This window comes from Sinohyriopsis cumingii, unplaced genomic scaffold (genome assembly GCF_028554795.1).
Source record: "Sinohyriopsis cumingii isolate HCF-2022 unplaced genomic scaffold, ASM2855479v2 utg000622l, whole genome shotgun sequence".
Taxonomy (NCBI): Eukaryota; Metazoa; Mollusca; class Bivalvia; order Unionida; family Unionidae; genus Sinohyriopsis; species Sinohyriopsis cumingii.
The window spans coordinates 6,539,878-6,554,395 of NW_028315918.1; the positions used below are offsets into that span (position 1 = coordinate 6,539,878).

Consider the following 14,518-nt stretch of genomic DNA (forward strand, 5'->3'; position numbering starts at 1 on the left):
CTTCATCACAGTTACATACAACTCGTGAATTAGGGAATCTCGACATATGATATTGACATTTCAGCCGCTGCTGTGTAATTCAAAATATATACTGTGAAACGTCGAAATAGGAAATAGATCTTTAAACCACCACTGTATAATTCAACATATAAAATCTAAAATCTCGATCTCGAAAATAGAACTTTAAGGGCATGCAATTCGATCCAACACGTGATACTGGATTTCTCGACATACGACATCAAAATTTCAATTGCAACTGTCTCATTGAACCAGCTTTTGTCCTCTACGGCGCCTCATAGTTATTTAACTTTAAAGCCGGGTGAAAAGGTTACTAGTCTTCCCAAGTAAGTTGTAATAAAAAGTATCGTAAATAACACTGAAAGAGATACAAGCAGTCAAAGGTTCGTTATTTCAGTCAAAAGAGTTGAGTGTACGGGCACACGTGGTCCTAATTATAAACTGAGAAATTTTCTTAAAAGAAGTTACATTTCGTATAGCGAATAACATCGCACGCACGAATTAAAGGACGTGAATATAGAGACCTCAAGTCGTCATAAAGGAAAAAAAAGGTGACAAAATAAGTCGTTAATAGTTTTTTTCTAACAGCATTATATAACTTATCTGAGCTTGGATTTTACTTTTTGTGATGATACTACATTAAACACGAACTTTTGAGAATAGGTCTGCTCCGTTATTTATTTTGTTTCTAATTTATATTTTTATATGCATTTATTTGTTATTAAATACCACAATGAGCGATTTGAAAGAGTGAATAAATTGGCCATGCCATTTACCTTTGTAGCATGCATGTATATAGTCTCTTGATACACCTTGAATGACACTAAAATTGAAAGCATATGAAAAGTAAGGGCAATTTTAAATTTTAAAAAAAAAAATTGTTAGGCTCAGGGCCGACAAGAGGGAGAGGGGGCGATCGGGGATAGATCCCCGGGGCCTAGACCTATAAGGAGGCCCGGGCCGAACAACACTTTAATTTTATAAAAGACATTTTTTGTTTGAACAAGAGCTAGAAGAGGCCCGAGTGTTTCTTACCCCAGGGCCCGTGATGGCCCTCTATCTATCTATAAATACGTTGACACAGTCACACTTGACTATTAAGCAACGGGTGGTACGTGGTCAAAGATAAAGTAAAGATGGAAGTGATAGGACAGTCAGAAGAGTAATGATAGGAAAGGCAGAAATAAGTAAAAGTGTGTCAGTGTGCGTTTTCGTCCCTTCATACTCAGACCAATCCGGCTACCGTAGCGGCAGTGAGATATGGAACCTCAACCGGCATAGCCCTGAGAATCACTAGGTCTTACTTGTAGCTGACTAGTTCATTAGAATGTGATTTTGGAAAGCTCCTGCTTGTGAGATACCAAGTCAGGAGCTTCTGCAATTATTAATGGTAATTTGTTCCAAGTCCCTATTGTACATGGGAAGAAGCTGAACTTGAAACAATTTGCCGATGCTGACTTTAATTGGAACTCTTTCCTGTGGTTTGCCCTAGTTTGGCTATATGCCAGGGTCAGGTATTTGTCTGCTGGTATGTCCACTAGGTTGTTTGCAATCTTGTACGTCATGGTTAGCTGGGCCTTGGCTCTCCTGGATTCGAGTGATTCCCACTGGAGATGGTTGAGCATTGCACTGACACTGCTAGTGTTACGATATTTATTTGTGGTAAACCTAGCCGCTCTCCTCTGAACCATCTCTATCTTATTTGTTAGATCTTTACTATGTGGGTTCCACACAGTCGAGCAATACTCAAGACCTGGTCGAAGCAGAGTGAAATATGCCGCACTTTTTACTTCTTCATTGTTGATTTGGAGGTTGCGGCGCAGGAAACCAAGATTACTGTTCCCTTTTTTCACTATCTTGTCTATGTGCCTTTTCCAAGAGAGGTCTCTAGATAATTCCACCCCGAGATATTTTGTTGCCTGCTCATTGGTTAACTTGTGCCCCTTCAGAGCATATTCGGACAAGATTGGTGATTTTTTCCTGTAAACTCTTGGGATGCTGCATTTTTCTGGATGGAACGACATACCTCAAGTTCTTTCCCAGAGGGCCAGTTGGTTCGGGTCTTCTTGAAGGATCTCACAGTCCTTGGAGACATTTATTTCCCGGTAGACTACGGCCCTGGTTAGGCTTACGTGAGCTGAATTATAAGTACATATATATAGATGTACATTTTACAATTTATAAATGTCAAATTAGACAAATCGGTTCAATGTTATCATCATTTTTAGATTTACCTTTCACAACTTGTTATCCTTGTGAGTGGACGTGACAGTATGAGGATTACATAGTCTATTAATAGTAACCATTAGCAATGGCTAGAACCATGGTGAGTGGACGAGACAGTAAGAGGGATTACATAGTCTATTAATAGTAACATTAGCAATGGCTAGAACCATCACGACAATCCCATGCGTGTCATAACAGGTTTGCCTCGCTTGGCATCCAATCCCAACTCGCCCTTGTACTCTCGTGTGTACTGAGTAACACCTTTGTGGTAATTTGACCACAGCACTTGTTTGTGACCTACGGAGTATAAAGGAAAAAATGTAACAACACCGTAGAAAACTTCGAGGGAAAAAAAAAGAGATATAGGATTATGCTCAACGGTGGCGGATCCATAAATAATGTTTGGAGGAGGGGAGGTGGGGGCATAATTATATCCCTCAAAATGTAAAGAAAACTTACTCTCGGAAACATTTAGCTTGTTCGCGCTCATTTTGCGTGTTCATGGGGGTTGGGGTGGCGCTGAATGTATTATTTGTTTCTGTATTGTTCTTGTTTTTGTTGCTATTGCCCTTGTTGTCAGTGATGCGATATTTATTCAGACTCTACTAACAACGGTAAATTGTATGTACATAATGAGATTTAATGCAAATTGTATATTCACGTAAGGGAGCAAATTGAATCTGGTTGTTCTCTCTCTCTCTCTCTCTCTCACACACACACACGCTTTATTAATCGTTATATTTTAAATTTTGCATCACTCAAATCAGCAATTTTATCTGACGTTACAAAAGTTTTAGAAATAAAAAGCAAGCATTTCCTTGTTACATCTGAAAACTAATTCTTTGTGCTGTTTGCTAGACTCAGTAGAATTCGAGGCCATTGTAATTTAATCTTCCCCTACGTAATAGTATTGGAGCGGCGGTCTGGAGTGAAATATAGAATAGTGCAGGACTATATGCTGACGTTGTAAAGTAACGACTTGGACTGCAGATTCAGACTGTTCTAAATGCACAAGGAGGTGCACTGAACACGGTAATAGACTTACAGTTAATGAAAACCAGGAATCTCCTATGCCGTGGGATGCGTGAAAGAGAGATAAAGACAGGAACCTTCAATCGTAATAAACTGTGGTAGGCTGTCAATTTTGGGGTGCAGTTCTACGTTTTGGACATGCCCTAAAGAAATGATGCAGGGTATAAAATATCAGTAAGCCTTCTAAGTTTGAACTGAGACTCTGATGTCAAGATCACGCTCCCATTTTTGTATGCACAGTTACCTAAATAATGCGGGTTGTATCACAAATATAATTTTGTATCTTTAAGAATCTTACTCTTATCCGCCTTTATCTTTGTTTACAAGCCTTTTTGAGGACACCTAACTAACTGGACACCATATGGTTATTATGGTGCTGATGTGCCATTAAATCATCCATCCATACACACCTACATACACCTACTGGACCGATTGACCCAATCGGGCCACGCGCTCACAGGCGCCATGTGCGTTAGTAATTTTAAAAATATGTCTCTAGAGAGAAAGTAATTTTAAAGCAACGGAAGACATTTTAAGTTCAATATCATATAACACTTGTTTAAAAAGTTTATTTCCAAGTGCCGTGCGCACAGTGGACCCCTCGCGTAATTCCAGGTAGCCCCGCCAAATGATCCCAATCGTGCCCTGCGTTTGCCAAGGCCGTTCCTGCATACATAGCAATTTTTACATAACGATTCAGAAACATAATTGCAATGAAACTGACGTTTAATGTAACTAATCTAAATGACACATATCTAGTGTCCAAAATAAAATATTATAACTAGTCCATTCATGTGGTACTTAGAGTTCCCCATTTTGGTCTTTGACTTATTTAACATGGAAATATACAGGAATGGCAATAAATTGCATGGACAAGTAGGTAACTATGTACATTTCGGTGACAACTGCGTCACAGTTCTAGTAATTGTGGGACCGCAGATAGTTATCATCACCCATCCCAGTGAAAAGTACATTTTTTCGTACTGTTTTCCCCCATGACGCATGATGCTAATGTGAAGCTGTCAACCAATCACTGCAGTTCTGAAGGAAGTTTCCGAAGTGGCCTTTACGGAAATGACGCCACTGTTGTACGAATGATATCACTTGCTAAGGTGGCGCTCACCAGATAATATGTACTTTTGAGAGAGTGACGTATGTAAGGTGAAGTAGTTCGCATTTAAAACATGCACAGTGGAGAGAATGTTTGCATACCTCTATGCTACATTAATGTAATGTGGATGATATTTCTTTTGGATATTGTACTTTTGGAAATTTTACATGATTTAAGCACACTGCTAACTAAAATGACTGCTCCCTTGTGTTAAAAAATCAGTCTGAATTAGTCTAAAGTACACTATACATAGCAGCTATTAAAATAGGGAAAATGAATTTTGCCAGACTAGACAATACCAGCTTCTGAAAGTGCAATGAATGAATTACCAAATATATAAAATGTAAAAAAAGTTATCGCCTCTTTTTTATACAATTTACCTCTGAAGTTCAGGAAGTGAAAATGACCAAGTAGAGCTAGCACTTTTTTGAAAGATGCACATTTGAAGTAAGGCCAAGCTGTATACTCTATAACCCATAGTACACCCATCAATCATACACCAAAATAAAGGGAATTAAAGGTTCTTTGCATTATACCTAAGATATACAAGGTCTTTTTTAAATAGCCAGTATAACCAGTGAGGAAAGCCGGGGACATTCTTTTTCTTTAAAATCCTAACGCAAAATGCGAAACTGTATAGCGCCACCTAAACGATCTGATGTGGCTTGACATGTTGTACCTGGAAGCCAAAATACAAACAGCTTTTACAAGCCATTCATGGGAAAAGGGTGCTCTTTGTTATAACCCTAAGTAGCCGTAGCCCTCTGGGTTGTGTAAAGGGAGACCACAATTATATAAGTAAACAAATGACGATTTATTCAATGTAAATGAATGCTGCACTTAGCAGGTTTAAATAGCTTCGCTAGCCAAAGTTCCAATAGGTTGGGTCGGGAATCCGGGCACTTTTTCACATCCGGGCATTTTCAGTGCATAGTTACGACCGCCGAGGTGAAAACGACCGCCATTGTTCTAGTGACTTTAGGAACGTGTGGGTGACGTTTATACAACATTTTAAAATATGCCTGAGATTTGCAATTATTGTTATAAACGCAGTGTGGATAAATGTACATAGGTTGAAAAATACGCAACTTTTAGTACTTATTAATCAAAGTTTAATAGGACAAATAAAGAACAATAATTATAGAAAAATATAAATTAATGAGAACTTTAAAAAAATAATTAGGATCACAAGCAATACCGACTGAAAATTTCAGATTTTGATATAGTTTAAATAAAGAAAAATAGGTTTGAGAAAAAGGTGTTCAATTACTTCAACAAAATATTTTGATAAAAAACAAACTTACCAGGTGTATCTGTAAGATAGTTAACCTAATCTACGCCTTAAAGGATCGATCAGATATTTCAGTGCATTCTCCCAGCAACATCTATTGGATTTCATAATTGCCTCCCTAAGTTGTAATGCCAACTAACCAAAAGTATGTAACATAGGTGCTTTGTACATTGACTGATAATAGTAGAAGCAATTTACTTCAAAAGGACACTTTTTAAATTTAACATCGAAAGTATGACTACGTACTAGAGATAAGCAATTTGAGGGAAAGGATGTAATTGTACAAAATCAAACCCACAGTGGAAAATCGCTTATGTATGAGTCCATTCCAGTTGTGTGCGCCCCTTCTCTCGATCGTGTAGAAACAGCGTTAAGATTTGAACAAGATGATTTTGATTACATCCAGTGGCTTGCCGCAGCATCAAATGAAATTCACAGACCCGAAGCAGTGAAATATTTGATCGATCCGAAAGGGTGTAGATAGGGTTAACATATTGGCACCTTGGCTAGCGAAAGTGAGGTTTAAATTGATGAAATGCAATACGATTTTTGTAATATCTCATCTACGGTATCCCAATTTGTTCTTGTCGTGCAAACAATTTCTCTACGTACTAACAAAGAGGACAGTCTCTTTACTGGAATCTGTAGAAATAACGATCCTTTTGTCTTAAATGGCAAATGTAGTGAAGACAAAAAAGTATGCTTCATTCAGAATGAACACTAGATCTGTTTCATTGCTTAACCTCACACTTGAGACGGGAACGATCTTAGTTTCTAGGCCTGAAGTAAATATAATATCAATGTATAAGCGTAGAGGGGAAACGAATTTCCCTGCAAGTTATCGTCCAAACACAATTAACTTCCAACGAAATAGAGCCTGGATGGGACTTCTATAATAGTTTAAATAAAATATTGGGAGCACTCCACCCCAACCATATAGTTCATCACATTGGAGAAAATACTATTTCTACATGTGATGAATTGAAATATTATTTTTTTTAAAACTCAAAACCCCGTAAAGTTCTTAAAGCCACGAAACACAAAGTTGAACAAGCGAAGAATGCAACAAAAATATTATATTTAAAAGAATACACAAATTGCAGATCCCTATCGATTTGCATGTCGAGCCTTTTCGTAATACAATATTGTCTATATTGCTGTATGGTTTTGAGGTCCGAGAGTTTCAAAATACTCAGCTAAGTGAAAACGATCTTGAATTTATCATGTAACCAAAGCCAGAAAGGTACAACTATTTTTATGTTGCATTTAGAACAGGGTTGAAGCCAGTCGATGTGTACATTAAACCTCGTATGACTGGATTCTGGATCTCAGTTATAAATTGAAGGGGAAAAACATCAAACATTAAAATAAAATTATGTAACACAATATATTACGGGTTGAAATTGGATTCAATGTGTCAAAAATATTTTGATATCTTATTAAAAATCAATCTTTATTACCAGGACTAGTGATATTATAACTCATGAGCTACAAAAGCTGGAATTGTCCAAAACATACATGATTTGTGTATTCAAGAATGGATTGTAAAGGCCGCGATTGGTCGGCTTTATTACCTTTAAAACGGGATCTGAATTGCGAAAATACTTCTAATCTGTACATGGAACTACACAGTTACCGCTACTCACATTTACAGCAAGTAATCACAGACTCCCAGTCGAGGCGAGGCCATAGTAAAATATACCACCACATCACAACATCTTTGTAAGAAAAACGACATTGGTGATGAACAGCGATATCTGTTCATCTGTCAATATTTTTAAGTGAAAGATCGCAGTTTTGGGGGAAAAAATTATACTAGGTGAAATGTTATTAAATTTAAAGTGCTCTCAACAGGAAATAGGTTAGCACTGGTGAAACTATGAATGAATAATAACGATATCACACGAACTTAGAAACGCTCCGTTTTGCTTCTACCTGCCAGTTATTTGAGTCAATCTCATCATCAACCACTTTCAGATATTGTAATAAATCTAGGGTATGTGCCATTTGTATTTCCGTGTCCGTTTATAGCTTTTTAGTTTTAAGTGATTCTTTGTTTGAATGGGAAGTCGGTGTTGGGGAAATATTTTTCAACCCGAGTAATGAGCCAGTTTCTAGGAACAGTCGTCGTAATGACGTATTCACGACACTTTATGATGGCATGGATTAGTTTCGGAAAACTCTGTGGTTTGAGATAGGGTCAGAGCAGGACAAAATGTTTCCGGTGGGTATGGATTTCTACCATGGAATGTTTAGGATGAAGTCAGTCCTTTATTCGAGATGCCTTTCACTGTGTATGGGAAAGCAGGTGATGGTAGGTCACATGTAGGTTGTTGGTGTGATGAGGTTCGAGACCGTGGTTTTGACTAATTCTGGGATGGAACCAGAAGTATCAAAGTTAGGCCTTTCGCTTAGTGGAGAAGTTTTGCAAATGGGAAAATGGAAGAAGCCATGCAAATGTGGAACAGGGAAAAGCTAGGCAGTTGTGAAATGTGTATTTGTGGTCATTGATTGATTAGATGTAAATCAGTCTCTGCGCGTTATGTAATCTTCCAGTAGACAACGTCTGTTGTCTTGAAGTCATTGGGAAAATAGGGAAACAAGAGAATTCCAGCTAGAACACACGCGGGTGTTTGATGCGCTCGGTAGAGAGACTCCTTGCGTGTTAAGATAATGTTTAACAGAGATTTTTTTCCAAGCATTCTCGTTCAGACTTGTGATTGATGTTGTTCGATAGAAACAAAATTGACGTTTAAATGTATTTTACCTCACTAATTATTTGACATAAGATTATGTTTCAGATTATATAATATCTTAGTATAATTATTCAGTATGAATGTGTTATATATGTTTGTCAAAGAATGTTCATGATCCTTTGCCAATTGTTCTGATCAGTTTATTTAACAGAGTTCTTTTCGTCATGCCCAATTTATTGGTGGTACACTTCTCAGATAGAAAGAAAGAAAGAGAGAAAGATTGGCCTCCTTTTTGCGAGCGGTGTCCCTCTTGCGATGTAGGTGATAAATCGCTAGTATTAGCGAGGATGTACTGGGTTCAAACTGGAAAAAGGAAGTCAGACTCTTAAGTCTGTAATGCAGCAATTCTTTATTGAAATTAAACATCATATAGAAAAAAAATTACACACAAATCAACTTATACATTTAAGATATATCATAAGAAATGTTATATTTAATTAAAGCTAACCAACTTCACATAATTTTGTAATTTCTATGTCTTCGAATTAAATACCGAATAAATTATTAATAATCCAAAAATGCTTAAGAATAAAATCACTTTCAAATAAAGCATTTTATCGAATATTTGTTTTAAAAACTAAAATATTACTTTCTGTATTTCTAAAGGTATTTTGTTTCTAAATAAATTATTTTATAGTATGAAGTTGGTAGCAAACCATTTTTACAAAAATCAATTTTAATGTTATAAATTAACACAAATTCTTAATAAATTTAAACAATCCAAGCCACGCTCTATTTCAAAATTAATATTGTATAATAATAACATATTACGGGCTCTTTAAAAATAATTCCTAAATATGTTTCTTCTCAGTGCATTAGTCACTTGGGTGAAATCTCTAAACTAGGACTAATTACATTTTTCTTACCATGAAAATGAAATCAGACTCTGAAGTCTGTAACGCAGCAATTCAGACTCGGTTGTCAAGACCGGAATATATATATATATATATATATATATATATATATATATATATATATATATATATATATATATATATATATATATATATATATATATATAGTGGTTCCTAGACTGACAGACATTTGCTTTGTCGTTAATAGTTCGTAGCTTACAGCACTCAGCGTCAGCTTACGTGTTCTTGGAGCGCAGATGGCTGTTCGTGCTTCGGGAAAAAAGCACGACGGGCCGTCCATTTTGCATTCTGCTTCCAAGAATAGTTTGTCTCGTCAAAACCTGCCTGCACTGCACAACTTGGACTTTGAGCTAATTTCAGTCATTATGCCTTCTTACGTCAGTGGCTGCGAATGTTGGTGTAAATCGTTTCCTCATGTATTTTCTACCTCTCTTTATTACAGTATAAAATAATGATGTAATACTTAAGAGCTATATTAATTTATACTGAATCACACAACATAAAACTTCTAACAATCATCATCTTTATTAAGATTATGCAAATTTAAATTACAATTCCAAAAAGTTACATTTTCTAAAAATCTGTCATAGTAGTGTAAGCTCAGATTAGAAAACGTAATTACTGAGGTGACTGACCAATGATACGCTTTCTCAATTCTTTATCACAAATACAAACACAAATACAAATGGCTTTTAAAAGAGAGAATAACGTTTTCCAAGGTAAACTCAAAGAGTTGTTTCATCAACGCGGAAAGTAAAAATTATATTTATATTTGCAATGCAGTTAATTGCAACATTTCTCATTAACGCTTCTGATAATTTAGCAGAGTCATGTATGACTTCAATATTATGCCTAAAATAAAAATTAGATTAGTGAACAATAAATTATGCATGAAAATCATATATGGAGAAATGAATGAAATAAGCTCGTTTACATAAAGACGGCAAAATAAAATTATGGTTAATGATGTACATATTGCGCAAGAAAACCATAAAAGTACATTTCCGCAGACCCCCCTCCCCCAAGAAAGAAGAAATTTAGCAACTTGGCAAACGTACAATAATCCCTTTAGCCTGTCCCCACGCCTCCGTTGCATAGGATGTGTGTCATATGTGTGGTTTTATCATTATATAGAAGTATGTTACCTTAAACAAAATGAATTATGCTCAAACTAACATATACTTTTGTTAAGCTGAAATATTTTGCTTACAGTACTTTTGCTTCAATTAATTTATAGTGAAACTAAGATAAAGTTTTGCTTACGTTACAACAGAATTTTAACCGGTTCGGTACGTATTATTAAAGCACGTATTATGTCATATCACCCACCCACCTACATCCACCGTTGTGAAATATACACGTGTCCATACATTCAGAAACATGTACATAAATGTCGCTGGTACTGTAATATTTCGCAATTAGTTTTCACTCATGATCGTGTTTTTCCCGCGGGGCTCATATCGTTGCTTACAATTTACCTACAAAGCATACATGTACTGTATACAAGGGAGGCACTTCTTTCTCTTCTCGTGCACCGATTTAATTATCAAAACTGATATTTCAAGTTACACTTCAAGCAGCGCAATAACTTTGGTACTGATATTTAGATCAAGCATTCGACTTTGTATGCCAAAACAAAGAATGAAATACTATTATGCCTTTAAGGCATCGTCGCAAGCCAAGGTTCCGATATGTTAACCATATCTACCTTGGCTAGCGAAGATGCCCATAATGGAATTCCAGACCATTTTGCTCGACATAGCTATCTTCGCGCCCGCTTAATATGCAAGTGCAACACACTGAGTGGAATAGTTCCCTTTAATTTACAACATTTTCGGTCGACCAAATGAGACGACAGTATTCCATTATGCTCAATGAACTTTCAGCAGGACTATATAATAGATGTATGATTTGTAGGTAAATTATAAGCAGTAATACTAGTCCCTGTGTTTTTTTCTCGAACAAAATTAAGCAACGGGTGATAGCTACGGCATGATATTTATACTCTTCTTGTGACCATGTTAACCTCAACAAGGAAACTGAACGAAAAGAATTATTGTGTTAATTACTACAACTATTCTCCCTCTTTCGACTGATTGATCTATCGACAAATTGTTACGTATACATATGTGTTAGGTTTAGTGTTTTACAGCAAAAGAATAAAGTAAATCACTTAGTACCGACGCAGTTGAAATAAAATGCCTATCCATGGACGTGTCCGGAAGAATTTGACCGGCAGTTAGTTCATCAACTGTGTTGATTTTTGTACTCTGTCACCACGTTTTAGTTTACTGTTATGTATTTATGTCTTGCAAAATTACGATATAGTGTAGTGTCGTGCTTGTTCAGTGTATATTTTCTTTTATTTGTCACCCAAAACGTCTTGGTGTTCCCGTTTCCAGCACCAATATAGCAGAACCTTGGTTGTATCCATTATATATGTTTAGAACACCAAGGGTGCAGAAAGTATAAACACTTCTCAGTCAAGCCAGTTTCCAGATAATAATACTGGGATAATAATACTGGCGTCATCAATCGTGTGTTCCTTGATAATTTTGACCCGGAATCAAAATTTGGAAATTCATTAAAATTTTTACCTTTAATTTTTAGCGAACAGAACAATAATGGCAAGCTTAAATGAAGTAAAATCATTTTTGAAATCGTTAATTTCCAAGTTCTGCTAATTTGTTATAATTCCAAAACTTTGCTCGCAATATTTGCATTGTCCAGATTTTGGGTTATCTAGCGTTTTGTCACATGCAAGTTTGGACTTATGCAAATTAATTACAAGAAATAATATTGCTAATCAAAACTTTAAAAAATGACGTAATATTTTCCTTAATAACAGCTGCACCTCGAGTCTGACAAGATTCTGTTGGATTCATTATTGCACCAAAGTTTAGATTCCACAGATCTTGGGAGATCTATTACCCACGTTTTTGGGACTCCTTCTAATATCTTTACGAAAACAGTAATATTGTAATGAACAAAATCAATAAAATTTTATTTAAATGAAATCTAGAACATATAAATAAGATAAAACAAGTATAAAAGACATTATAAATCATATTATATTCTTTGCTTATTTATAATAGTATAACGACTGGTGGCTGATTAAATCTTCCTGGTGGTAGTGGTATGGTGGTGGTGGCTCCTTATAAATCTTCAAATACACCCTAAATGCTGCCCTTGCACAATCCTTTATGTGTGTATAATTATTACATTTATAATAAGCTACCTATTCGACGCTTTAGACTTGTATATGGATATTTTATCCACAGCAAAGGGGGAGGGAGGTCGAGGTATGACTGATGGGCCTGGGGTAAGTACCCACTGCTTCTTCATCTCAATCTGGCACTGATAATGAACATGTATTTCTTCTTTCTTTTCCCCTTGGCCGCGGACAGGGTAGGACAGCTAGGACGAAATTCCGGGGGCCGAAAACAGCCCGGGGATTCATCGCCGTCAGTCTGTTTAGTCATAGCGGCCTATTGGAGAATTTTTCATAGGACCCATAAATACTGTCTGCGGCCCCGATTCTCTCTGTCATCTCATCTGTCATTCCAGTCTTTATTACACAGAAGTATCAGCACCAGCTCAGCTCGCGTATTTTCACTCTTTTCGCCTAAGGTGTCGTCCATTCCTTATGTCAACAAAATGGGGGGAGGGGATTTGAAGAAGTTTGACAATTGTTGACATGGAGGAGGGGGGAGTTCAAGATAAATTGACGTCAACAATGTTATTTTTTACAAAAAATCAGCCACTATGCCCATTATAACAACTGAGGAACATTTGGCTTCCCTATGGGAAGATGACAGAAGCTAGAATATAAACTCTCGATTTTTTCATGAATTCAAGGTGTTATAGTCAATTTGAAATCTGTTAAACAAGTTTCAAGAAATGTATTAAAATTTATTTGTAGACCTTTTAATTTCCATAATTCTATTTTTAGCATAAAAGCCAGCCGTATAAAATATTGTTAGTTTGTGGGGATGGGGTGGTAAAATTGTATTGGGGGGTCACTGAAAGTTTGACAGTTGTTGACAAGGGGGGAAGGGGGGGGGGGTAAAAAATTGCCTAAAAATTGTTGACATAATTAATGGACGTTCCCTAAAGCCGGTACCAGATGAACCCAGACTAAACAAAACCCGACACAACGGTAGTAGCTTTAGGACTCATTGTACTCATTCAGTTCCCATAGTAAACCTATGCAAACACTATGATATTAACAATTCAATATCTTTAAATTTCTGAGTGCTCATTATAAACCTATATTTATCAGTATAGATGAAACCTGGATGCCAGCTACTGTGTAGAGAAAACTATATGAGCCGCGGCATTTTCTAGACCTACGTGTGTTTGAAACATACGCTTTCAATTCCGCACCAAAGAGGCAGGTGCTTATTTCAGTAATGTGTGTTCAAAACTCAAGACTGTTGCATGACTGAAATTCCATTAATAAAACAATGTCTCTATTTTTTTCCAGTTACAACTCGGATAAGCTCTCAAAAGATCCTTTTTCCGAAAAAAAAAAAGTTACATTATTACCCAATCCTGTCCAGCCAAACCCATATATACTCTATTTTATGTTCTCCCAATTCCAGGCTGGTTCCCATTTATCCATATGATTAGTACCTTGTGTCTTTTATGTATATGTAGTAATTCTCTCATCGCCATGTGTTTTGTCCTTTATGGCCAAAGTTTGAAGCAGGGAGAAATATTCTTAATGTTACAACAATCCGGTCTTAAAATCGGTTTGTGCAATATTCATTTGTTATTATTATCGTAATTATTTCAGCCGTCTCTTATTTTATTCAGTAATAAGGAAATGAAACGTCAGAGACTGATTATTATTTTAAAAAATTGGGGGGGGGGGGGCGGCCTGGGAGGGGGAGATGAAAATAATTTGAAAATAAATACCTGGAGGTTACTATTCTTACTCTGATATATAAAATTATCCATTATAATACGTTGATGCAAATTTATAATGAGGTACAGAATTTCCAGGAATTCCCGATAAGCCCATTTCTTTATTAACGGCTCAGTGTTTAAATCATCTCTGATATTCTTTAACAATAAGATTTTCAAATTAAAGACTGTGGCAGACGTACTGGATGCAAACTCAGCCTCGGTGTCACTCAGGATAAAAGAAACAGAATTAGGAGACTTTTGTTGAAAACGTTCCGTGAGGAATAGTAACAATACAGTT

At 36.3% G+C, this 14,518-nt stretch overlaps 1 protein-coding gene across 1 annotated transcript; it reads right to left on the reverse strand.

Moving 5' to 3' along the window:
* Positions 1-1,167: 1,167 nt before the first annotated feature.
* Positions 1,168-2,042, reverse strand: LOC149773731 (uncharacterized). The gene has a single exon (XM_089946068.1). The coding sequence runs from the start codon at positions 2,040-2,042 to the stop codon at positions 1,341-1,343; it is 702 nt and encodes a 233-aa protein (XP_089802194.1). The 3' UTR covers positions 1,168-1,340.
* Positions 2,043-14,518: the final 12,476 nt, after the last annotated feature.

What these genes read in the sequence shown, in the direction of transcription:
- LOC149773731 (XM_089946068.1), bottom strand. Translation starts at nt 2,042, where the DNA reads ATGTCGTTCCATCCAGAAAAATGCAGCATCCCAAGAGTTTACAGGAAA.